At 40.8% G+C, this 27,087-nt stretch overlaps 2 protein-coding genes across 4 annotated transcripts in view; one reads left to right on the top strand and one right to left on the bottom strand.

Annotated features, from left to right (window-relative positions):
- The window catches only part of LOC107203155, a 24,663-nt gene extending 11,467 nt beyond the window's left edge, over positions 1-13,196 (top strand). The window contains exons 3-4 of one of the 2 annotated variants that reach the window (XM_015624735.2): positions 2,464-2,670; positions 13,108-13,196. In XM_015624735.2, the coding sequence (XP_015480221.1) occupies positions 2,464-2,670; positions 13,108-13,151 (251 nt within the window). In that variant the 3' untranslated portion in view covers positions 13,152-13,196. Of the gene's footprint in view, positions 1-2,463; positions 3,299-13,107 lie in introns of those variants that run through there. The other variant, XM_015624734.3, reaches the window with a different exon arrangement.
- On the bottom strand, positions 5,126-27,087 carry HSPA4L (heat shock protein family A (Hsp70) member 4 like). 2 transcript variants are annotated; one of them, XM_033513779.1, is made up of 19 exons: positions 26,873-27,087; positions 23,395-23,452; positions 22,632-22,772; positions 21,569-21,691; positions 20,090-20,189; positions 19,077-19,210; positions 18,203-18,447; positions 18,041-18,117; positions 16,708-16,859; positions 16,112-16,218; positions 15,571-15,704; positions 14,139-14,341; positions 11,989-12,108; positions 11,367-11,504; positions 10,893-11,018; positions 10,161-10,268; positions 9,076-9,195; positions 8,584-8,745; positions 5,126-8,146 (listed from the first exon to the last, which is right to left on the bottom strand). In XM_033513779.1, the coding sequence occupies exons 1-19, from the start codon at positions 26,977-26,979 to the stop codon at positions 7,952-7,954; spliced, it is 2,550 nt and encodes an 849-aa protein (XP_033369670.1). In that variant the 5' UTR covers positions 26,980-27,087; the 3' UTR covers positions 5,126-7,951. The 2 variants fall into 2 exon arrangements, with proteins under 2 accessions (XP_033369670.1, XP_015480219.1); XM_015624733.3 differs by having other exon boundaries at positions 7,660-8,146; positions 11,989-12,090.

The raw sequence follows: 27,087 nt of genomic DNA, 5'->3' as shown, positions 1-27,087 counted from the left end.
ACACCACCCCCCTGACTTTCTCCTGCAAGGAAAACAAGGAACACAAAACAACACCTGCAAGGCTGTTTTGTGTTCCTGAGGATTGTTTTAATTCTTTCTCATGTCTTTCCCAGACTACTTTCTCAGGGCCAGCCTGAGAAGCTCTTGCGGCCTGTAATCTGTACAGGCAGTGTCAGAATTTAGCATCCACACTTGGCAACTTAGTGAATTTAGATACATTTTATATTTCTACTAAATATAGTCAAATGAGATGAATGCGTATTTCATACTTTCTGTAATGTGGAAGAAAATTAAAGTTTCCTGTGGTAGAAGCTTGCTTCTGTTTGACTCACTGAATACTCTGAATACTACTGAATGACACCTCTGTCATTCTAAGGTCCAGAGGTGTCAGCCTGGTAAACTTTCTTGTTGTTTGTGAACTTGGTATTACAAGCAAAAGGGAAATGCTTTTGAAAAAGCACCAGAGAGATAAGCTGGGTTGTTTATTCTTTGTAAATTAGCACTCAAAGCCAGCAAAGGTAACGCCACTGACTTTTCTGAAATATCTGTGAGTAGGTTGTAATTTTCACTTAATAAGAGCTTGCAAGAGCTCGTGTGATTATTTCATCAGTGACTTTGCAAAGTACAGGTTTAGAAATGCCATCATATATAGAGTGAGTGATCTTTGGATCTCATTTTCCATCTCCACTCTCTATGCTGAAATAACCATATAAGAGTATTTTGTCCTGCCTTGATATTGTAGACAAGGCAGTACAGGTAGATGATGGAGTAGGTGGGGAATATTTATTGCAACAGGAACATATGAAAGATGTGCAAAGAACAAGTAAAATGGGAAAGGTTGTTTTTGGTTGAGAAAGGAAACTTCTTGGGCCATTTCATCTTCCTGTAGTACTGTCAAGACAATGTTTCCTGTTTTGTTTTGTCATTTTATTTTCCAGTAGTAGTTCTGCTGGTCACTGCCATCCTCCGCAGGAGGAACTCAAAGCTCTGGCCTAAGATTTTTGTGCTGGTGTGTTGCCTTCCTTGTGGTGTTGGCTCCCTTTTCAGGAATGTAGCATTTTTTGTGCTACCCTGTGGTAGATATTTTGTGACTTGAATAAATCATTTAATTTCACTGTGCTTCAGAGGCGTAAGTAGTAACCCATATTTACTTTTGTCTGTTCAATGCTTATAGAATGTTCAGCTTTTTCCCTGGGATGTTCTCTGATGTGAGGATAAAGCTATTTTCTGAAGAAATGTGCAAGTAAAATGCTCTTGACCAGTAGTTTGTAAATGCTGTATTTGCTGTAGGTGTCATTTTCTTCTTCTAATTGCAAGTGCTTCAGCACTACTGAAAATCTAATTAGCCTTATAAAATGAAGGCTAATTTGTAGAATTAGCTGATATTTGTAGGAAGAATGAAGAATGTAGGACAGAGTTAAGCTGAGAAAGTAAAGGATAATATTTAGTTGCAGCCATGGTAATGATCACAGAGGACACTCCTGTTTCAAAAGCTCTTCGACAAACACAGTCCCTATGAATAAATTGTTTTTATTCTGCAAGCCGCTTGTTTCTCCCTGAAACTGCACCAAGCCAGTCCCTTGAGGCAGTGTTAGGGTATTACAGTTCAGAGAAGCTGGTTTTCAGGCAAAATTTGAAATCTAGGGCCTCACAATACTTTTCAGTATTTTGATGGAAATACCATTAGCCTTAAATTGTGGCTGTGTTTTTAATTCCTTGAGTTTTAGCTGGCTACGTTCAGCTGACAGGACCTGAGGGAATGTCTCGAAGCTGTGTCAGGGGAGGGTTAGGTTGGATGATAGGAAAAGGTTTTTCACCCAGAGGGTGTCTGGGCACTGAACAAGCTCCCCATGGAAGTGGCCACAGCAGCAAGCCTGGCAGAGCTCAAGAAGCATCGTGACCATGCTCTAGGGTACACGGTGGGAATGCTGGGGTGTCCTGTTCCAGGGCAGGACTTGGACTTGGATGATCTTTGTGGCTCCCTTTCAGCTCAGGATATTCTGTGGTTCTTTCAACATTCACCTTACTTTGCTATAACATTCCTTTTGCCGTGTGACACTTTTCCTGGTGGTGAACACAGCTAAACCTGGAGCGTGAAGGGACTGATTGAGTGGTCTGAGATGCTGAGACAGCAGAGTAGGTTAAGGGCAGGATTTCCCCCTGTACTGATAAGGTAGGTATCAAGCTGATTTCTAGTTGTACATTTTTACACATGCACTATATATGTGCATGTATATACATGTAAACAGATACAGTTTCTTCAATAGGACCTTCTCCCACCCCTAAATCCCAAACCTGGTCTGTGAAATTAATATAGCTGAAATATTTTATTATTTATTGAGATCTAAGAATGCAAAGCCTGGAAGAAATGCAGACTTGGAGGCACTTTTGAAGTGTACTGAAGAAGATGGATATAAAAATGTTGAGTCATGTTTTTTTTGTGCACTTATATTGGTTATGCAGAATTCTACAGTCATTGGCATCCTGCTGGAGGACACAGGGATTCCTGTTACACTGCCAGCACACTGAAAAATTCCTGGAGGAATCCCCTGGTTGCTGCTTTCCAGCTGCACCTCCACATCTGCTCAGAGAATCAACTGTGCCTCAAGCCATCGATTTCCCCCAGCAGTTCAAGGCACAGGAAAACTACCTTGGAACTTGTACGTTACGGTAAGTCATTTCATGAAAGACGAATTCCTGGAAACTTGGGAATTTGTGCTCATCCAAACGCAGAGATGTGACAGCAGCTTGAAAGTAAATGCAGCTCCCCAGAGGCAAAGCAGAGCTATGCTTGGGCTGCAGCAGCCTGGCACAGAGAAGGGTGAGAGAAGCCACAGCAGGACAGGTGAGGCACCAAAAATGCCTTTATCTTCTTACCTGTGACCTTTTGGACAAAGTCACCTTGTATCCACCCAGGACATCAGACAAAGCTGCTTCTAAGAACACTGATGCAAAAATGAGGTCTGGGGTGGTCATTTATGGTTCAAGTAGCGGTTTATATATTTATTATCATTATACACAACCTTGACAATCTATATTGCCATTCAAAAATAAATTGAAGTCTTGTCAATTTGCACATGATCTGTCACTACTAAGAATCCCATTTACATACATCGTAAACATTTTCCATACTTAAACACCGCTTTAAATTCTGACGCTCCCATCTCTTCCCCCCCTCAACCCATGGAGATATGGTTATCGACTATGGAAAGAAACTTTTCCAACCACTGCAACATTCAGGGACTACCACCTTTTTTGATCAACTTAATTAAACTATTTCAACACTTTGTTGACCGAGTGGCCAGAGGTGGCTGGTGGGTATAGCTCAATTTTATTCTCGTTTAAAATGATTCTTGATGGATTTCATTGCAATGAATCCTGGTTTTCATTGCTTGACCTATTTCCTTCTGACCAGGAAAGAAGGAATCCAAGTTTTAACAGCTGTATCAAGTAAGTCACATCAAGCACATTCCTGGTTTAGTATTCTGCAGTGCCAACAGTCACATTTAGTTATTTTCACTGTTATTTACAGGTGTAGTAAGTGGTTGAAGTCTTCAAATTTCATCCAGAGAGAATTAAGAATTCAGCTAGGAGTCAGCCACCACAGACTTTCTGTAGCTTGTGTTTATACTCCCAACTGCTATCTCCGGAGTTGAAATTAAAATTTATGAGGCATTAACGCCTTTTGTTAAACATGTTTTTTACCACCTCTTTTGAGAGTTTCTGTCTCCTGGTGCCTGAATGATGAAAAAACTTAAGAGTAGCAGAAGTGTAAGAGGCAATAGAATATTTCTCCATCCAGTTAATAAACTCACAGCTAGTGACAATTAAGAATAAGCATCCTTAGAGCAGGCAAACCTTATACCAGCCCACAACTCAAGTTTGGGCATCTGAGCTTCACTTGAGAAGGGCTCACAGAGGTGTGGAAGTATTACAGTGTGATTACACAGCAATGAAAGTCCTATTTTGAGGAATGAGGTTCATGATGGCACCGATCTACAGGAATTGAATTTAGCTTCTACAGCAGCTGGGCAGGTGCTTTAAACCAGCAAATGCAGCGTGTTTGCAGCATGGCTTCATGTTTTGGATGCTAGCATTGGTTAACTGACAGGCATGGAAAACCAGAGCTCTGAGAAGTGCAGATTCCAAGCTTTGTTAAGGCTGTTCATTTTTCACACTGGTATCAAAAAAATAATTGGGAAGAAAAACCTCCTGCCAGCTCCTTGCTTGTTTCCTGAAATTAAGCTTCCATAATCCCTACAGGAAAAGCCCCACTTAAATATGGGGTATTTGAGAACTGTTATTAGCAATCTGTAGGAGAGATGGAGTTCAGCACACAGAGATGTTGGAAAATATTAAGGAATTTCCAATGCTGAAGATACAAAGAAATCTCATCAACACACAGATTGGATGCTGTACATCAATACCTTCACCTGTAGGTGGGAGAAGCAAAGCCTCCATCCCACACACCACAAGGTGTCCAGGATGCTGGAGCTGCAGGGCAGACACTGCACTGCCCCTCCTGTGCCATGGTGCCAGGGACAGGGCACCTTCCCCCTCACTCTGCCCCGGGGCTGTGGGAGGCAGAGCGGGAATACAGGCTGTGGGATACAGGCTGGTGTTCCCCAACTGCCTGTGAGCATTCAGGACCCAGCTGCTCACCACTCCGTGTTTTGCAAGCCTGCCCCAAAGGCAGTATTTAAGCAGTGCAAGGACACTGCCAGAAGCCAGGAAGGGAGAGGAGTCTTCATTCAAATTCAGGCAACAAAAAAATCAAAACCCCCTTCATTCAGAATCAAGGGGTATTTTGTTATGAAGCAGCAGCTTCAAGAAAGGAGAGCATAAAACCCTAACTTAAGTGTTACAAATCTGTTTATGTTACATCTGAATGAAGTTCAAAGAAACTCCTTGGAGTCTAAAGTACCGCAATACAAAAAGTGTACAGGAACTCATGAATCAGTTCTAAACTAGACTTAGTTTACTAAAGAAAATTAAATTAATTCTGAAGTCCTTTCTTGAGCAAGTTCATTAATGCTCGAGACAGGAGAGAAGAAGTCCTCTTTAAAGGCAAGGAAACTCTTACTGGTAAAACAAAACAATGTATTTATGCTGGTTTGTTATCAGATCTTTACATGAAACTTTAGAACTTGATTTATGAAACTTTTGTTTTTTAAACAAACTCTACTGCCTTTACAAAGATAGTGTTGCTTCCTTTTTTTTTCCTTTTGTGGGACAGAGAGAACATTTTCAAATATCAGAAATATATCTTGCCCTCAGCAGAAAGTTTCAATTAAGACATTACCAACAAATTCCTGCTGTTGTAATATACAAGATGTAGAGCAGCAGAGTACTGCTGGTTTCCTAACAAAACTTTATGTAGCAAAGACTCACTCTGGTGCTGTCAGGGTAGGCAGAGTGAACTTGCTCATTGAGTCTGACACACAAAACCTCAAGTTGTGCATAGTGTGTAAGTACTTAAATCTGTCCTGGTAAAAATCTCAGTAACAGGAACCAGATTACATACGAGCAAGTCATATATTAATGTCAACTCACTGAGGAAGGATCAGCTCTGCCATCCCAAATGGGATTCCTAACATGGACCTCAAGAGCCAGCTTCTGTGGGCAGTCTGTGTCAGCACTCCTCTTCAGCAGGGATCTAGAGACAGACCAGGTGCACAGCAAAAAAAAACCCTATTCTAGTAAGAAAACTTGACTACAACTGTTTGTCTGAACCATATCTGGTTTTGAGCGTGCAGAATTATTCTAGCCTTTAACCTAAGCATTGCCTCACACATCTGTGATGTAGTATTAAGCATCTGATGGCCATGAGCAGAGGACATTGTTCTTGCACATGACCTTTTAGCTACTGAAGAGCTGACACTGGAGATTCCTGCAGTTTGTGCTCTTCTGCCACAGCTACCAAGAAGTCTACCTAGACAAATTATTCTGTAGCTGGATTTTAAGAAGCCAGTACTTGAGAATGCTACTCATTACACTGTGGTAAAAGCCATTAGGATATAAATGGTCTTAAAGCCTATGAGACCAAAGCCAGCTCAGCCTGACAAAGGACAGCTGATGCTGCAGTACCATCACCCCCTCAGCGCCAGAGGTGTGACTACCGTGGCAGAACTCAAGACTGAGGTTGCAGAACAGTTCTCCTCAAGGTCATTCAGTTTTAGTTCAAGGGCATTAAACATGTAAACTGAGGTGTCAGACCATCCACACTGATTGCATGGAAGAGGAACAGGAACGAGAGCCAAGTACAAGCATCTCAATCACTTGATGTCAGTCATGACAATACAATTCCAGTACTTGAACTAGTCTAGGCAGATTTATGTACAGCCATAAATGATGCTTCCTTTGTCTGTGAAGATATGGGAGAGTTGAATTCACCTCTCCCAGGGCTCACAGATCACTTTTTGTAGTGTGAAGTGGTAGAAGATGAAGGGCACAGCTGAAGATAAAACAGCTGCCAAAGCCAGAAAGATTGTAGTTCTTGTTTACAACAGCAACACCTCCTATAGAAGAACTGCTGTAAGAGTGCCTGGTTAACATCTGGATTTGTTTCTAGGACAGAGTTCAAGTCACTGAAGCAATACACTGCAACTTATTTCAGTTTTTTATGCTGGGTAAAGAAATCACTTTTCATAGTCAGAGTAGCCCATTCCCAGTCTGGTAACAGAAGAGCTGTTTGGAGTCAATAGTGAGTGGCTTTAGTAAGTGCTGCAGTACCCCAGTGACCAACAGAAGCATTTGGAATATATTTGGGACATACATTGGACCGTGACAACGTTTAAGAGGTATCAAAGATAACAGTGACTTTACTGTGTAATACATTGTAGACACTTTCATTAGAGAGCCAAATGACCAAAGCCAAGTGGTAAGCTATGCAAGTTCATCACGCAGATTCCATCTTTGGGGTAATAATATCCAGTTTTTAAGCTCTTCCATTTTGGTCCTTGACCAAAAAAATTACGTGCTGAGCATCAAGGCTTAAATAAGCTCTCAGCATTTCTTTCAAGTTTGCACCAAACAGCATTTAAGCAACCTCAAAATCAGGGTGGTGATACCCAGTTTACACAGCACTGTTTCTGCTGTTTCTCCTCCCCAGGACAAGATCAAGATGTAAATTGAATTTGAAACAAAAGAAGTGGAAAGTAGTTCCACGTGCAATAAGACATTTTCAAGGGACAGCTACGCAGCAGGCCTTGAATGTTCTCCCCTTTCATCCTGTTCTCACCAGCATCACCCCGTGCTAAGCACAGTAGGGTATGTACAGCGATGTGCAGAGACCAGGAACTCCAGCACACGGCAGAGCCACATGCTGGAGCAGTTTATAATGAAGACTGGTAGTGGCATGGGAACCCAAAAAACGCTTAAGCTCGTATTACTCAGTTCCTGTGAAAAAGACCGTACAATTCTCATGGTACATCAACAAGATGGACTGGTATGCCAACTAACCTCTATTTTAATATTTAAATTATAACAATACAATAACTAGAAAAGGTCAGTGCTTCAAGTGACAGCTTTTGCCACTTCAATTCCAATATTTTTCCAAAATAAAGATGCGATTAGATCTACACTTGAGCATCAGTAGTGCAATACAGTATCCTTTCCTGAATAAAGGAGCTGAGGTTTATCCACAATAAAAGCTTTAAATAAGGTAGATTGTTGCCATTTATATATCAATTCTGTATGTTTGATATAAAATATATTGGGAAAGCTTCAACTGACTTATACAATCTACATTTGGCTAAAGCTCCACATAAGCAGCATCAGTGGAAATGAACATCAGAGGTGTACTTAATATAAAACACTTTCAAAACTACTCAGCAACAAATGACAGAAGTTTGGCTAAGAGTAACTGAACATCTGAGGTGTGTACCAGACAAAAAGAATGGACCCTGTGGTTACTTGCACTATTTTAATGAAGTAAAAGAAATGCAAGGTCTTAGTCCACTTCCATTTCTCCGGGGGGTTTGGTCTGCTGCGGGTTGTCCTTTGCTGGTTCGGGTTTTGTTTCAGCAGCGCTCTGTCCGTTCACTGGCCCGTTGTGCTCCCCGTTAGCTTTGGGCTGCCCGTCACTGGGAGGTTCTATCTTCGGCTTGGGCTTGGATAGAATGGGATTACAGAAGCTATCCAGTTCCTAGTTGTGACACAGGTGAGACAGCAAGGTCATTTGTTGGCACAGCAACTGCATTCAACTAGAACGACTCTGTTTCTGGTTCATAATGGCCTGGAGTTTCATTATCAAAGACCAGACTTCTCTATTCTATCAAGCCTAGAAACTTCAAAAAAGGTCTTTCACTACCTGAGGACTTCTTTATTTGTTACAAACCTGTATGACAACCCATTCTGTAGAAACCTGGTGCTGTAACTCAGGCTATTTTAAAAAGGATTGTGCGGAGGTAACTACTGTAAACCAAGAGCCAGCACTGAAGAGTGCTATAACTGCTGCTCCCTCTGTATAGATCTTTTAATAGCTTTAAAACCTCTGCAGATGTAATATTCTAGTTCAGTTCTAGGCTAAAGCCTGGTTCAGGAAAAATTAAAATTCAACAAGTACAATTTTTATTTTTTTACCTTAGATTTTGCTAGTATTTCTGCCACTTTGACAACTGGATCCTGAGTTAGACTGAGTTTATTCTGGGCATTCATTTTGCTGTTCAACCAATTCATAGCCTCATTAATGTATTTTTCAACTTTCTCCATCTCAGCAGGATCTAGATGGTCGTATTTTTCATCCTGAGGAGAGAGACATGTATTTGTAGCACCCACTAAAATATGCTGCTCACCCAGTTGAGTTAATCTTAGAAGTTACAGATACACTGGTAACAGCTGTAAATTCAGAGATCCATTTCAAGTGATGCCAGCACATGAATCTTTGATGTATGTTCTCCTGAAGAAGCTCTTTCTGCTAGCAATGCAGAACAGGTTTAAAGTTCTCAGAAGTACAACAGCCCTTCTAAAGCAGTGCAAGAGGAAACTTTACAGGATTTGTTTAAACACAAAAGACTCTACAGCCAAAATCAAAACACCTATAATCACTGAACAGCTGAAATCATTTGGCTTTACCTTATTTTTGTATGCTTCTACTGCTTTCATAAGGAGCTGAATCTTCTTTCCCAGTTCATTTAGAACTTTTGGTCTCTCTTCATGTTCCATGCATCTTTCCTGGATAGGCTGTCCAAATTTCTGGAATATTAAGCATAAAAATCTTTACAGAACATGCATTTCCTTTAGTGTGCTCTAAGAATAAAATGCAGCATGGGAAGGAAGGCTGCCTTTAACTCCTTTTCTCACCCATTCAAAGAGCCAAGTCTTTGTATATTGCTTTAGTCCAACAACAAAAAAAAGCAGAAGTTAAAACATAGGAACAGTAACTGTCCTTTCTAGGGTTGGTATTTTGCTGTTTTCTGCAAGAAAAACCATTTGGAACAGAAACCAGTTAGGCTTTAACAGATGCTTTAATTTTCAAGTAGTTCATCTGAAAACTTTTAATTTTATCCACTGTTTGCTTTTTCCTTCTCTTGAATGCTGGTATCCAGGCAGTTGCCTGGATCTACACTGCTGTTTCCATTAGTTATTCCTCCCCCTGAGGAAATGTGACTGCAGAGTAAACAGCTGGAACCCAGGGGCTAGACACATACTTCAGCTTACTAGGAAGTGGGTAGCTATTCATCAGAACTCACATTTTCCCCATCAGATCCTTAAAATCTGAAGTGTTTAGGGGGTGTTTGTCATCGATAATCAAATGATACAATGGAAGCTACTGTTAAAGCACTCCAGAGCCTTTACTGCTGGATATTAGACCCAAAAATTGGTCTTATTATACATCTGCAGAAGATCACTGAGAACAGGAAAACAGAATATATACTCTGGAACTTAACTCTCATCACCCAGGAGTGCAGTCTAACTACTCAAAAGCCTCTTTCAGACTGTAAGAAATCTGTCAGAAAATTCCCACAGCAATTAAATCTATTGTCATTAGTGACAGTCTGCTTCAGTTCAACCATTTTCAAGTTAGGAACACAACTCACATTAAACTGTACTTCTAGATCTAAACATTATGCTCATTTCATAACTGAACATACACAACCTGAACACCCACCCCCAAAAATACATGAATGAGTTTTCTAGAAAACAAGTTAAAATCTTACCTTTAATTCCTGAAGCTTATCCATATATACTTGTTTTGGCTGGTCCTCTCCATCTTCATAAAGCCAGTTTTCTGTGTCCTCCAACATCAAGGTCAGCTTGTTTGAATCCTACAAAGCAAGTTATGGACACTCCAAGTCAGAAAGGAACACATCAAATGAGACTTCCCTCCCTGGCAAAAACCCACCCTACTCAAAACAGGACTGCTTTATCAGCTTAAAATATTCAAAGTGATAGTGAAGAAAAACAGTAATTAACAGACTTCAAAGCCAAGATTTTACAGTGATTAAAGAGGCAGGACAGCCCTACTCATGTGATTTGCAGGTGAAGTTTACCAGACTTATAAAATCAGTCCTGAGGCTATTTAAGACAGTCCATGCACCTCTGAAGAGTGTTCCACATCATCTGTTCACTTCCTTTTTACTCCTACCCACTCATGCCATTCAGAAGCTCATGGTGATCTGTCCTACTTTCCTATGCTGACCACAGGGTTTTTACTTTCTTCCTGCATCCCTGATCCTTCCTTACCACTGAGGAGCTTCTGAGGCAGTAAAGAACTCTGCAAGTCAAATGCCAGGTGTAAGCGTTAACTTGAGCTTCACTGCTGGGAAGTCAAGGCATCTCCTATTCCAAAACTAGTCCAAGAGACCCCTGCAGCCTCCACAAAACACACACAAAATTTATAAATACAAAGGAACATTTTCCAACAGCTGAAGCATATAGGTAAGTCTTACCTCTTCAGTGATGAATTTCTCAAAGACTCCACACAGTTTGTCTCTGAATTCATACACATATTCTTCAACAGCATTCTTAGCATCATTTCGTTCTTTCTCAAGCTTGTCTTGCATCATCATCTTCCCCTAGGGTGGAGTAAGACACACTTAAAACTGAAAGCATTTTTAAGTGTTCAGCTTAGTCCCTACTCTTGAAACTGTACCAGAGAACTTGGCAGAGGCCTGGTAATTCACAATTATTGATAAAAACGTTCACCTCTGTGTAAATCATTACTACAAGCACAACCACAATGGGCTAAGGAAAGTCCAGAGAAATTGAGTCATTTCACCAAAAACCCCAAACCACAAAACCCGTTATAATTAAGGGCAACTTCCTAAAGAATTCTAAATTAGCTATATTGATGATTGCAAATATTTTTTGATACTTATTTACAGTGACATTAATTTGAGTGGCCACCTCTTTATGCTGCTTACCTCATTTTCTATATAGGAATTGATCAGATCTTGTCCCAGCTGCCTATAGAGGCTCGCCTGTATAGGGAGGTCAATACTCTTAACTTTTGTTTTAGCCTTTGGCTGGGAGGGATGATCTTGCTTTTCTCCAGAAGAAGCCTATGAAAAGAGTGACACTACTGAGAAACCTCCAGGAATGGATATACTACATTTATGCTCAAAAAAGAGAGACAAAGAAACTAGTTAAGACAGCTACAAATTAATCTTATGTAAATTAAGGAACTAATTATTCCTCTGTATTCAAAATCGCTATTGCCTTAGTTTGGAACCAAACAGGTGAAATTTAATTTCTTTAAAGAACTGTTAAGAAAACTTGAAGAGCTTAAAGCACTGTGTATTATTCTTCACAACGTCTCCTAATCTTCCTCAATTCCATTTTCACTGTAAAACCAAATTAAACAGCAGAAACCTACTTCAGTTTCCAATGTAGCATTAAAACTTTGAAGTGCTATGGTAGGATTCTTTACTTAACCATTTCAATATAGCTGTTCTCTAAACACAGTCCCATGTTTTTCAACTAGCAAAATCAGTAAATGTGAGAATAGAGGGCAAAAAATATGTTGTATCAATACTGAATACAAACCTTTGTTTCAGTTCCAGCATTTTCACCTTCCTCATCTGCTTGGTTCTGTTGTTCAGCTTGACTTTTCTGCACACCTTCTTCTTGATCAACCTGCATTTTATCCTGCAGAGAGTTACATAACTGAATGCAAAGGTTTGCTGTAAGATTTAGGACTGGTATCAATTACAGCAAATCACAGACAACACATGAATTTCAGAATCAATCTTAAAAATTTATGTTTCACTATGTTTAACAGGCATTTTGATGTAGTATTTACATCTTTCAAATTTAAATGAAAATTCTACTCTGCTGCTTGATTTTGCTGTCTGTCCCTGTTATATAATTACACTAAACCTTGTGAATACTCACTTTAAATTAGAAACAAATACATATAAAATGAAATCAAAGAACATTCTAGCAACACACCACCACCAAAGGAAATAACAATGGATTCTCTATGGAACAGCCAGAACTTTGAACTCCTGTCATTTTTGACCAAAACCTTAAAGTTTGCAAACCAAAGCAGAAATAATTTAATCATTGCAATTATTACCTGCACCTGTCTCACAAGACAGTGAAAACAATAAAAATTAGCATCTGTAGTAGCAGCCTCTTGGGAGTACATGAGCAACTATCTTCCCTCCTTGCCACCCAAAATAAAGAGAGCCTGACTTAAATTTTTTAGTAAGTTTATCACTTATGCCTTATTCTAAATTTAACAGTCTGAAAGACTGTTAAATTACTAATGCAGATCACGTGGTTTAAGTAATACAGTTCCATGTCATCACTGAAAAACACTTTTAATGACACAGGAATGGGTAAGCCTGAAGTTTCCAGGATGATTCTAATCATCAGAGATACAGAGCATTAGTAACTAACAAGCTGTAGCTAAGGTCTGAAAGGCCCAAGATTGCCTCCATTACAAGGAATTCACAAACTACATATGCATGTAAAATAATTTACTACTAGGTTCTGCAAAATAATAAAAACAATTGTTTAAGGATTTCAAACTCTAGCACAGGTTGCAATTTGAAGTGGAAAACAAGAAGGCTACTTCTACCAAATTTAAAGTTTTGTCACTTCAGAGTGGAAAACAAGTAATATCTAAGTCCTCATCTGCTGTTCTTACTGTTCACACAGAAAAGCCAACGACTGGAAGGAACTGCTTTGCCTACAGGAAATAGCTAGAGAGGGAATAATAGAACACATAGACACCACAAACCTCCTCCTCAGAGTCAAGGGGATCATCCTCAATACTGAAAGGTAATTGCTGACAAGCACCATCGTAAAACAGAAGATGTGTTAGATGCATGAAGTGCTACAAACAAAAAGCCTGAGCATGGAAGCAGCTACTCTCATTCTGAATTCAGCACACTCCCAGTAAGCTCCACATGCCTCTTACTCCAAATATCAGCTCTAGCACTTCCAACCTTTGCTCACTTCATTACAAACATCATGTATGGAGCACTTGCCCACAAGGACCTGCACCATGTTCAGCATTTCAAATATGCCCGCATTCCTGGAAAGCGGCATAGTATTTAAGAAGTTGCTTACATCAATTATGTAATGCTCCTTGTGTAACCATTTGCTCTAATTGCTATACAATATCCAACTAAAGTGGGAGAAACTAAGGCCAAATCTTAGGAGAAATGCTGCCAGGGCGTGCGCTGGTGCTGCTGTTTCCAGCTCCAAAGTGTTCCCTGGCACCCAGACCTCAACTCTGCACTGCAAAGGGGCCCAGCTGCACCTCACAGGGAGCTACTTTCAGGAGGCAGTGCAGCTTTCCATGGATAAAGAAATGCCATGTATTTTTTTTACTCATTAAAAACATAGCTTGTGCAGAAAAACCTTTGGAATTTGTCAACAGATCTCATTAAATACATTGCCTTTTGCTAGTGACACTAGATAATGCTAAGACTATTAGAGAGATGATGAAGAACAATGAAAAAACAACTTGATTTTTTTGGAATCCGTTTTTTCCGTTCTTTGTTCTTAGTGCCGCGCTTCACCAGCACTTAAGCAATAAACATGAAGAAATGTGTTGCATAACCGAAGCAGTAATTTAAGGGTGGAGAAGCAGTAACTGTCAGAAGCGGAGCACGGTGATTTACCCTGCAATTATGGGCTCTGGTGTCAGAATGACAGTGTAGATGTTTACAAGCTTTACATACCAGCTCCTCATCTCTGCCTTGGTTCTTACTTGCTGACTCGGTGTCCATGGGGGTGTCGTTGTGCTCCCCCTCGATGCTCTGCTTCTCTATGATGGACGCGTTGGCCACGCTGAACAGCCCGTGGATGTTGACGCGCACTTTCACCTTCACCTTGGAGTTGTCGCCGTCGTGCTGGGGACCAACATTCTGAATAGTGAAACACCCTGGGAAACAACAGAGGTGGCTTTAATTGTTGTACCAAAATGCAGAGAAAGAGGGGGAAAAAAACCCCAAATGCATTCCTTTAAGGGTGTTAACTTAAATAGCAACTTCACGTAACTGAAACTATTTGGAAACTTTCTACGTAGTTGACAATCCTACAATGTAAGCTGCAGGTAGATAAACTAAAAGCTGGTTCCCCAATTATTACCAGTTCACTGATAATTAATAAGATGTTTCTGCTTTATCTGTATTCCACAAAAAAACAAGACAGTACTATTCTATGTGTTCTACTTCTCTGTTGCCTTCTGTAACCACCACACTAGAGAAACTACTCTGATTCATCTCAAATGGATTCTTTTGTCCACGTAACTCAAACTTCACACTGAAAAATAAAACATTAGCAGAGATCAAATATTCTGTTGGAATTTGGTAACATGGCTACACTACATTTTTTGGAGAATGATCAGTGCTTAGCAAGGTTTCTAAAAGCAGTGGGATTGATACTTTATTTTGAAGCTTGCTGAAAATTTAAGTACAGATGATGTGCATATGTAAAGAAGAATCTTTCTTCCTCAAGACCACAGACTTCTTGCATAGACAGCCAAATATATATGAATAAATTTGTACCTGATTAATAAATCAGCGAATAAAATAATGAATTAATGAAGCCAAGGAGTGTACTAATAACTGCAAGTAAGGCGGCATTAGCTAACAAGAAACTTATTTATGCCATCTAATTCTTTAGACTCTACTACAGATGCTTAAATTGAGGAAACACCTGTATTTTATATTCTCAGGTTAATAGAAAGAGACATGACAGATCACATGAGACAAGTTATCTGTCCAGACAGGCAACAGCTCCTTTGATCCAATTTCTTTGAAAAATCCAGGCTGGCAGGCACATAAGATCCTTATCAATTTTACAGAGACTGAAAGAACCAGACAACAGAGCACTGAACTCTTACTGCCTACTTCTTTTGAAGCATTCAGAAACTGTAAAGATAGACAGAAGGCAGAATGCAGAATTTTTTTCAGTCATGTCCAACAGAGATGTCAATATGGTTTTGCTCACTACATTTAAATCAGGAAATCTGTGCTGAGACTTTCTAAAGAACCGAAGTTTTTCTGTAAGCTAGAAAATATGGAAATAATGCAACTTACAAAAAAGAAGAACCGCTTTTTCCTGTATCAACAGGAGTTAGGGATGGGGGTTTTATTCCCATGTCCTTACCTATTCTGGAATCAGGATAAGGCACTTCATGTGGATGGGTATAAAAAGCTTCCAAGTCAAAAGGCTCTTTCTTGTGGAAAGTAATTACTTTTGAGAATGGAGCAGCATGGTTCTTACTGAAGACTTCACACTCCCTAAAGCAATAAACATTAGATAACATTAAACCTCTGAGTATAATTTAATGGATAATCATAGTCAAGGTATGTTAACAATCAACTGCTAACCAAGCAGCAGTGATTTAGTTTAGGTCAGTTTTTAACAAGAGTTGGAGGTTGAAAGCCTCTAGGTCTCAAAGCTGGACTCTGCATTTTGTCACACTTATTAAAAATTAGGTAACTTCACCCCAACATTTTAATTAATTATATTTCCCATTGTTAAGCAGTAACTGGAACCCAAAAGGTAAAATGCTAAAAAAGAAAATTAAAATTTCAAGTGTACAAGTGCACAATAGCTTCAAAGCCTGAGGCCTGTTTTTTTCCACAGCTCAATGTTTTTCTTTATATCCAAACACACATGGTTTTGTAGGCACTGTACAACTTACCCTGTTCCTTCTTCATAAGATGATTTCCATCTCAATGTTATAGAGTAAGGAACAACATCTGTGATGGAAAACTCACGCACTTTAAAAGCTGGAGAAAGAATTGCACACTAGGGAAAAAAAAAACAAAACCCAAGACCAGAAGTTTATTATATCCATGCAGTCAAGTAAACAGCAAGTACAAGAATTAATACTTATCATATAGGCCATATAGAGGTTCTGCTTATCACAGACTTTTTTTTTAACAGAAACTTCATAGAGTTAACTAAATTGAAAGACTTAACTAAAGTAATAGATGTTATTTCCTCAATGATTTTCAGTAAAGATACCCAGCAAAGGTTCCAAGTGATGACACACAAGTGGAACAGCAGAATTTAACAGGTCTTTTTAACAAGCCCATCCTTCTAACATGACACAGCAGCAAATTAATGAATGTAACAGAATCATTTCTGACATGGTCACAGTCACCAGATAGTGAAAGAATGAGTAAGACTTCGCATCTTGTTTCAGCTGCAGTACATTTTGCCTGTGCTTAGCTGTATTTCATTAGTACATTATGTTAAAGAAGCAATACTAAAGTTTTACTTCAGGAACTATACCTGCAAGGCACAGCCTCTTGCAACAGCTTCGTCAGCATTTAGCGTGGTGCTTATCTCTTTACAGAAAAAGTTAGAGATCTGTTCTTTCACTGCTGGAATTCTAGTGGCCCCACCTACTATTTCTATACTGTAGATATCTTCACGCTGAAGTTCTAGAAAAGAGAGTGCATGCCCTTAAGTTATCATCAACATATCAGAAAGCTATCTTTGGACAAAAAAAGAAGAGAAAAAAAGATAAAAGTTCTCTTGTTATCTAGACACTGTGACAAGCACTGAATGTATTTCATGGCTGACAAGATCTTTAAAACTCTTTGTCTCTACTATAGGCTACAAAGTTTTCTAATGCATAAACCTGAGAAACGCAGAAGCCAAGCATTCTTGCATGGAATGAGAACAGCTGTCCTTTAAGTGTGTTGTCCATGTGCATCCCCTTTCTGCTGTACATAAACTCGTAAGGGTGAAATTGGGTTTTCTGCACTATTGGACAATACCTCATCTCTCCCAAACAAAACCAACAAAATTAAACCCAAATAGATCTCATTTTATGTCTGGCTGAATTTTGCTTGCCAAGAGAGAGAAGAAAACCTTTTTAAGCCAATGTATCTAAGAAATAACACAGTGTGCTTGAAGGTTAACTTTTTAATTCTGAAATGAGGATATGTGTATGAAGTCATCTCAAACAACTGTCAGTCCTTGAACAGCTTTGTTCAGCAGTTACTCAGCTTTTTAATTCCTGTATTTCTGTATTTGCTATCTAGCCAAGTCACAAGATGACCAGAATTCTTCCCTTTCTTTTAGCTGAAAGTGATGGAATTGAGGGTAAAACCTTTCCTATTAAAAGTCTAAATTCCCTCCTTCACACTACATTAGACAAAAAAAAAAATAAAACAATATAAAAAAATTACTTTGTTATTGGCACATGCTTTAGGTAACTCAATTTAAGAATATACTGCCAAATGACCAGGTCAGTGAGGACATATAAGTATCACATGGAACAGGCTGGCCAGAAGGTTGCAGTAAAGAATAATACCTTTTACCATCATCGTTTTGGGTTTGGTTGTTTGGTGCTTTTTAATAAATTCAGAGTGCCAACCTTTTCCATGACACAGGGTGAACGAGGGTCAATAACCACGGTTGCAGAGTAGCATGTGCACTAAATGAGGCGGGAATGGGATCATGCATTCATGGCAAGCATATGAATGGAACTTACATTTAACTTTTCAGTATTTAGCTTTGCAATTCTAATAAATACAAAAATACATTGAAAAGATAATCATTAAAGAGATCAGGAATGACTGGATTGCTAGCAGCACCTCAAGTAACTTCTACTTACTGGCTTGATCCATGGCTGCTCTTAGAGGAGGCTCCACTCTGGCCAGAAGGGCAGCACACAACTGCTCAAACTGAGCTCTGCAGGGCAGGGAGAGGGCTTGGTGTTACCAGGCTGCTCAGAGACCACAACCCTCTGCCCCTCAGTGGGAACAACACCCAGTACCTGTTCATCTTACTGGAGACATCCAGGTCATTCATGAAACACTCGATATTGAGTGGAAGGTCAGATGCGTTCGCACTCATCAGCTTCTTGAGCTTTTCACATTCCTGATACAATCGCAGCAGTGCTCGGGGATTCTCTTTTACATTCAGTTTGTATTTTGTCCTAAATTCTTCGGAGAAGTAATCTACCAAAGCCTCATCAAAATTCCTACCACCTACGAAAGGGTCAAAGGTAGTGGCCAAGACCTGGCAGAAGTCAAAGAACAAGATTACAAGTTATTAGACAAGGTTTGTTCTGTGTCATTTACTCAGTGCAGCAAGATGTGACATCATCACCTTCCACACAGCTTCAGGTGGCATTGACTACCAGAGACAGGCCCACAAAAGCATTACGCTCTTAGTAGGTCACAGACAAAAAACTCTCCAAGCCAGAAAGCAAAGACTGCTCAGCTTTACTTCACATCCCACTGGATTCAGACTTTGAACTGTCATGGATGGCACCAAAAAAAATAAAAAACCCCAACATCTCAGAGTGACTCAAGGCAACTCAAGAATCTCCCATGAGTGAGTCAGCTGCACAACTACAATGCTTAGGAGGCTCCCTGAATATGCAAATACTTCAGGGATATGGTAAAACCTGTGCAGTGTCCTCAACTGTCAAGCACTTTCCAAAACACACTTTAGGATGCTTCACTTCTGCATTTTACAAAAACTGACTTGATGGAATAGTCAAAATCTAACATAAAGGTTTTGTATTCCACATTTAAGATATATTTTCTATAGACACTTATTTTTTAAAAGAATTGATCTTCCCACAGAGCAGTATTTTGAGTTTTAAATACTTCAGGCTTTTAATATGTGACTTAAAAGATTACCTTCAGTTTTCCCTTGTTAAAAGCACAGATGGAAACCTGATATGCAGAATGCCCCATATCTACAAAGACCACATTTCTTGGCTTCTCTTCCAAGGCTGGCAGATCTTGCTTGTATATTCCATAGGCTAATGCAACTGGAAAACACCAACCCATGGAATGTAAGGGGAAGCCACACACAGCTGCAGACCATGCATTAAAAGCACCACCGAGAGACAGACACTGCTCATGTTTACCCTTTCTAAACACCTTCATAACTCTTACTAAAAAGTCAAAACCACGTTGGAAACACATTTTACATTGACAAGAGAGGAGATGTCATGTGAAGGTATGGCACTAATAAAGACTCACCCTGCATTTCAATTTTGCTTGTAGACAAATTAACACTGCAATTTGTGAAGCGGCACAGATTAAGATTCATGCCTACACCTCTCCCTTGATATATCTTACTTACAGAATTTTTTAGCTTTGAAATGTTCAAGGAAATACAGAAATTGTTTTGTAAGACTAATTTACATGAGTACAAGCTTTCACTACCAGCACTCACTTGCAAAGCTTCTTGAGACTTTCCAAAAGCAAAGAGAATCAAGAAAAATAAAAATTACTGATTTAAGCAGCTCCAGCTTTAGTCCCCATGAAATGTTATATATTTTTATGCTCTACCTTAGAACTCACCAAAACCAGAAGAGGGGAGTAAATTACTTTATAAAAGCAGTTGTGCCTTTGCTACAGCTGACAGGATTGCCACAATTTTAAGCACAGATCCCAGGTTTTTTTCCAAAGCTATTCCCATAGTGACCATGCTTGGGCTACCAAACCCCAGCTCTCGTGGTGCCTCCCAAGTGCTGCACACCACCCCACTGTTGTGTTTCCAGTTCCCAAACTGGATTGGGCAGTACTAGCCTGGACAGCTTTCTCCCAAACTCCCAATTTTGTAACAAACAGCAGGGTGTCATCACCCTCACATTCAACAGCCTGAACGGCCTCAAAGGACAAGAGAAGTCCCAGCCCTTTACCTGCTGTAGTTTCATTCATCAGCTTCAGACAATTTAATCCTGCAATCTGTGCAGCTGCCATTACAGACCTTCTTTCAGCATCAGTGAAGAAACTAGGGACCTGTTTCCAAAAAATAATGACATTGGATATTATGGGATATGGATTTTTTAATTCAGAGTAGTCAGACTTGCCCATCAAGCTATCCTATAAATGGCATTACCACAAGAAACTGTTAAAAGCCTACCTCAAATTAATAAGGCTGTCTGAAACAGCTCGCTAATTCATTTTAGTGCATATTTTAATTAAAAGTTCAAAATACAACAAAAATGAGATGGCATCCAGGGTTGTTTTAAATAAAGCAGATTTTAACACCCACACCAAAAAAAAAAAAAAAAAAAAAGGCAAAAAAAGCAAAAATCCTGAAAATGCTTTCTCAGATTGTTTTAATGAGTTTTTCATCTTAAAATCATCACCAGTTTCTGATTTGTTCAGGATAAAGTCAACCCAAAAAATATTCACACACAGCCCTACAGTAAACCAATGGCAGAAGCACTGCAGCAATGCTGGAATCAAACTTGAACCTGTATCCATTTTTCAGCTATCACTGCCACCACAGTGCCAGCTTACAGCGTGCTACAAGGTTCAGTGCCACCAAAAATAGCCACAGCATGATCAGAGCCCATTTAGGATCTGGCTGCAACCAGCTGGCACCTCTTCAGCAAGCACAGAGCTCCATTTTGTTGTGTTTTGCTGGCTACCACTGTGGGGCACTGCCAAGGATCCCTGGGTGTGTGGGAGGTATTCTCCCAGTGTCTTCCTAAGGCGTAAGAAAACAAGGAAAAAGATCAAAGCAGACTTCTAACAGCTGAAGTACACAGCTTTCCAGTTCCCATGTCTCTGCCTGACAGAGAAGGGATTAACTGCAATCCTTCATGCCCAAACTTCCAGGGCCAGTAAACAAAGACCACATGAAAAGCACACACAGGACTTCATATCCAGCAAAACCAAAACACTTTTTCAAGGAAAGACAAGTAGTTTGGGTGTGTCAAATTATCAGCATGACCCTCAGAGCCCTAAGTTCAGGTGACCCTCAACTGCACTACAACAGTGCTCACCCATGTAACAAGAAAGAAATTTAACATGCATTTAGGAAGTTTCTTTGGAAGCAAGGAGGATATGCTTACACCTACGACAGCTCTCATTTGTAACTAGAACTACAGTAATCAGAAATACTGTCTGTAGCCCTTGGAGACAGACAGACTGGATCAGTTTAAGCACTGTGTCCTTTCTGAAAATACACTCTCGATGTAACAACTTTTTAATCTCCTCACACATGCTCTTCAAGAAGTATTCTCATCTGGAGAACCTATAAAAAAGGCCTACTTTTGGGGATAAGATTTCTATCCACTACTTGTGCCTCCTAGCATTGCACCACGGTATAAATGGCCCTAGCTTGCATAAAGCTGCCTATGGATTGCCATGTATATATCACAACTTACTGAAATCACACAGTCAGCCACTGGTTTCTTCAAAGCACTTTCGGAAGTCTCCTTCAGTTTGGCCAGCAGCATTCCTGTGATCTGTTCCACTGCAAACAGCCTCTCTTCATCCAGGTACCTCACCTGAAACAGAAAATTGGGATTCTTGGATCAATCACCTCAACTTTGCTCTCAAGATGGGCAGCTTGGACATTATTCCTGATGTCAAGCATTGAGACCCACTGAACATCCTGAACATCAGGCTCTAGACTCAAGTAACTCCCTGTCAATTGATCTGTGCTCCCTACAACAAATCTTCAACAGTTCAGTTTTGGCTTTTTGTTTTTTGTTTTTTTTTTTTTTTGTGGGAAGCTTAATACCTCAGTTATCTCAAGGGACTATTCACAATGATACAGTATTTCTGCTGCCTGTGTATTTTGAATTTAAAAAACAGCAGCAAAAAAGGAGTGTTATACAGGTAGGATCACATTGTCCTATAACACAAGCTAAAAATACAAGCTTTGGAGCAAGCCCAAGGAACATTTGCTTCCTGCAACAGTCTCTCAAGCACAGGAGGCAGGGAAGGTGTATTCCAGGCAATTCCAACTGTCCTGCCCTGCTCAGGAAATGCAGCTGAATCTTCAGCCTTCATGGCAGGTTCTGTGTCCTGAATTCCTAACAAGCTATCATCTTTCCAGCAATCCCAAGCACTCCTGCCATTTAGTTGGGAAGCAAATTAAAAATGACTTGTTCAAATCTCATATTGAGAGCATTATGCTGTTTTCCTGACACTTAGTCTCTGCATGTCTGATGGGAACTAAATCTCACACTGTAATTATACAGATTTGAAGGTAAATCTAGTAAGGTCAAGTGAAAAGCTAATGCGACTATGGAAAACCAGTAGGATTGATAAGAAACCTCCATGGACACCTTGGAGAAAGTACATACAGACTTATTTAGAGACACAGGCATGTATTTGGTTTTCTTAAGGAAAATATAAGTGACCACACAGGAAGTTAAGTGACAAGGGCCCTAAGTGCTCACCTCCATCACCAGAGAGATTCCACCCAAAGCTCTCACTCACCTTTACTCCTACTGAACCATTTGGCATCTTCTGAAGTTCATAGGGAAGTTTGGCCCTCTCAGCTTGTATGTAAGGATCTTCAAATGCTCTTCCATGCAGTTTCTTGAAGCCATGTACTGCATTTTTTACGTTTGTGACAATCTGCGGCAAAGATTATTTTCATTACCCATGACATTCTGATACAGAGGACTGTGCAGAAAGGAATTTTTAAGTTGGGCTTAATGCACACAACTGACCTGTGTCAAGCCCCACACATTCACTGAGAAGTAAAATGTGAGGAGACAGAAAGAATCATCTACTTTTTAATCTGTGGCCTCTGTTAGAAAAATTCATATGTACTTCTCTCTGACATATCCAGTAATTTGCTGCCATCAATTTTCATTGCACTTTTTATTTTAGAGAAGCTTTCTGATACAGCATGAAATATTTAAGCTCCTATATTGTTGCAGTGGCTGCCTGCAGGAATTAGTGGAGTTATTACCAACATTAACCTTAAATGAACCTTCAACAAATTAACACATTTCCCTTCCTTTAAAGTTCTCCTCTAATTCAGATCCCATCTGAATGTAACACCTTCCCACACCTACTCTCTCATCAGTGTTTTAACCTAGTTGTTTTCAGGACAGGCTTTTAAACAAAGAAAGGACAAAAACAAACAAATCCCAGCAAACACAATATTTAAGCTATCTAAAGAACCTACTCCAGGACAAGCTTTCCCAAGATGAACTTGTTTACTAGCCAGAAAAGTTTTTGAACCATTTACCTGGCTCTTTGCTGCATTCCCAATGGCTCGGGTCTTGGATCCTAAAGATATACATGCTCTAAGTTTTAAAAAAAAAAAAAAAAAAAAGAAAAAAAAAGGAAAAAAAAATCAGCTTTAAAAGAAAACATCACAAATTATTTCCATGGTACTTTAGAACACCCACAAAAATTCAAGCAACAGAACATGGATCTGTTAAACAACAGCATTACTGCATGGAGCACCAGAACCTGAAGTGGAATTCTAGTTATTTTGTTCTTTGTAAATTAGTTTAGAAATGGCAAGCAACTGCAACTGTTGTCACTCTAACTGCATTTAAGGAATTCTGTAAAAGCTTAAACGCTCTACAGATCTTATCATGAAGGAAAGGCACTGATAGTTACCTCTGGGTCACAGGTTAAAAACCTAAGAAGCGTGTGGGATTCTAATTCAAAACCCTGATCTTTACCAGCTTCTCTCGACTCAACAACCCTTGAGCCTGAGAGGGCCACATTCACACTCTTAAGAGCCCTTAGCAACAATCCTAAAACATCAATTAAACAACCCGCAAACCCCGGGAGCTGAACGAGCTGCGAAGTGCTTGCACAACTGAGAACTACCAGGTACATGCAGCAAACAGGCAGAAAGGCAGAGACCCGGGAACAGCTCCAAGGCACCCAGGGCTTGCTTGGGAAGCTCTACTGTAATCCACAGCTCCCTGCAGCTTCCTGGCTACCACTGAACACCCCCCTGGATCTGCAAACGCTGCTCAGGCCCCAGCCACCATGTGGGCCCTCACACACAGAAGGAAATGTTCTCTTCTATTCTGGAAGTTACTAACGCCACACCTTCACATCACAGGCCTGAAATACAACTCTTCCCCAAAAGGCAACCGATCTGGCTATGACCATTCAGGAGTAACAGAGAAACCCAGACTTCATACAGCTCTGGTGTAATTGTTTAATGAATGCATAAAGGTCACTCGAGCAGACTGCTTCCTGCTTCCTCTCCATCACTGAGGGCACTGCACTCTGGCAGTATTTTCTAGCAACCTCTTCTCTCTAACATCCAAAACCCTTTCCAGATTTAACTGCTGCAAACACACGAGGCATTACCCTGCATTTTCAAATACACAGTTCTGCTTTCATAACCAACTTTTACAATTTTTAACATCACAACACTACAGCTCCCAATTACGCCTTGTGATAATTAGGGGAAGTCAGATAAACGAGCCATTTCCACAGCAAGCAAATGATTTACAAACTAATGCTATTGCATTAGACCTTTTCAGTGCAGGAACCTGCCTCTGCTCACAGACAGCAGTGCTTGCACAGGACCCCATCCAGAGCACACAGCACCATCTCAGAGGCCCCAGAGCTCCTGCCATGGGTTATCTCAATTACTCACTTCCAGCACAGGGGGATGGATGGTTTCTCCCTCCTGCTGCTGGGAAGCACAGATGTCAAAAAAATATATGTGTCCTCCTTAGCTTCAAAAAATTCAGTTGCTTCCATGACTCCCTATTACATCATCTTAATTACAGCATGTGATCGCATTAATCACACCTGGTGTGAAATAAGTTATGAGCTATCAACAACTCTCTTGTTTTTCCACGAAACCACAGTGGGGAGGCAGAGCACCTGAAAGGGCCATTTGCCATGAGTTTAACATGCCAGAAGCACTGAAAATGTGTTAAACAGACCTGCTGAAGTTCCCAGCTCAGGAAAAGTCAAGTGTCAGTTAACTTTCAAAAAGATACAGGGCTAAAGGCCAGGGAATATCCAAGTTCCACAGAACTGCATGGCTTATTGGCAGAATCTGTTCCACTTTGTAAAGTATTTGTGCTAAAGCTTCCAGGATGATACACAGCTATACTAACTCCGACAATCTCAAGCACTGGATTACAGAATGTAATTAACTAATAGCTAACTCAAGTACCTGCATGATGTGAGCACCTCAACAGGAACATTCAAGTAAGTTCCTTTACTGTGTTATGTGCAATAAGGAAAGTTCTGATGATTGAATAATTAGATCTGTCTACATCACTCAAATCCCACTTGAAGTAAAGATTCAGCTACCACAATAAACTTACATAACAGTAATGAACCTGTTACATTTCTGTTTACCTTTGCTTGATTTATCCCAAGACAATAACAGTAGAAAAGATGTTGCTCAAGGTCTCCTGTATTACTACATTTTGAGACAGAAAAGGTCAACGAAAATGTCACTTAAGGTGTGACCAGCACTATCTTTAAGTGTACGTACACTCCAGATGCTGTAATTGCTAACCTGAACCTCTTTCATAATCACTTTGGAAGTATCTTGAAAGTACAGTTAATCAGACATTAGTATAGAAAGTATCAAATGCAGGTAAGCCTACCTGCAAAGAACACACCCCCAAAAATAGAAAAAATTAGAAGTGCTCTTCATCACAAGGGGGAAGGAAAATGCAGCTGCCTGAGGATTCTCTGGGCAACAATTTCATGGGATACTTTGCATTTGAAAGGCCAGAGAATTTCAGTTCTCACTGCGTATCTAGTGCACAAGGATAATTGCTTCCTGAGAGTTAATATGAAAAGCATTATTTTCTAAATATGCGAAATGAATTTTCAAGAGTATTCCCACTGAAACAGACGGCATACTTTTCGGTAATCAACTTCCCTGTACGTTTAAAAATCAACTTTTTAGAAAGCAAACCTACATTACTCCAAGACCAGGGCAGCAGTGCTGAAGTTACTACAGTCTCGCACAGTGGAAACAGCTTTTTCTCTGTGGGCTACAAGTCCCTTGGCAAAAAGAGAAGCACCATCCAACCCCCGATTTTTATGAGTATTACACGAATTCCTGAATCCTCCTTCAAAATTATGCACAGATGGAGCTCTAAAAATCCTAGACGTATCCCATAGAAACAGAGGAGCAAAATCTCCACCTACTCTTGCGTCTCCCATCATCACGGACGTTGCCCAGTGTCCCCCCCCCCCTCCCCTTTCCTTGCCAGACCTCGGTGTTCCAGGGCCACAGATGCGGTGCAAGTAGGAACAGGTTTAAAGAAAGGGAACTCATCGCGCCGCTTCCCTGCTGAATCAACCTCCTCCTCCTCCTCCTCGCCAGTCTCGCCACCACTCATACAATTCTTAATGGAAGCGCTCCCAGCCCTGGCAGACGTTCCAGAGTTGTGGAAACACACGCGCTCCGCGGGGATCTCTGGCTACCCGAGAGCGAAGCGCTGCGAGGGCAGCAATGCCCCGAGCCCGCGGAGCCACGCAGCTCCTCCGCCAGCACAGCGCGGGATTTCAAGGACACACCGGCACCGCCGGGAGCCGGGACGCACACCCGGACACGCGAGTGTCTTCCCAGCACACGCATTCCCAGGAAGGGGCAGCGTGCCGGCTCCCCGCTCGGCCGGCCGCAGGGGCCGGGCCGTGAGGGGGATCCCGCGGGAGGACGCGCGGGGCAGCCCCCGGCGGGCGGGCGGGCGGGCCCCGGGCGCGCCGGTACTCACGGCGTGCAGCGGTCGCTGTACTCGTTGGCGATGGTCTCGATGCCGCCGCTCCGTGCCACGCCGATGTAGCAGTTGAGGAAGCCGAGGTCGATGCCGACCACAGACATGGCTGCGCCCGGTGCTCCGCTGGCGCTGGGACCGGCCCCGGCTCCGCGCCCGCCGCTCCCCCACTGCGGAGCGCCGGCACCAACCGGCAGCGGGCCCGCCGTGCGCAG

The sequence above is a fragment of the Parus major genome, chromosome 4 (assembly GCF_001522545.3).
Source record: "Parus major isolate Abel chromosome 4, Parus_major1.1, whole genome shotgun sequence".
Taxonomy (NCBI): domain Eukaryota; kingdom Metazoa; phylum Chordata; class Aves; order Passeriformes; family Paridae; genus Parus; species Parus major.
Note: the sequence above shows the minus strand (reverse complement) of the source record. Positions and strands in the feature narration are given on the sequence as shown.

What these genes read in the sequence shown, in the direction of transcription:
- HSPA4L (XM_033513779.1), bottom strand. Translation starts at nt 26,979, where the DNA reads ATGTCTGTGGTCGGCATCGACCTCGGCTTCCTCAACTGCTACATCGGC. An exon ending in ATGGTTCAGTAGGAGTAAAG is followed by an intron (nt 21,692 to 22,631) that starts GTGAGTGAGAGC and finishes TTTCTGTTTCAG; the next exon opens with GTGAGGTACCTGGATGAAGA. An exon ending in AAGGCAGAGATGAGGAGCTG is followed by an intron (nt 12,109 to 14,138) that starts GTATGTAAAGCT and finishes CTTTGCATTCAG; the next exon opens with TTATGTAACTCTCTGCAGGA.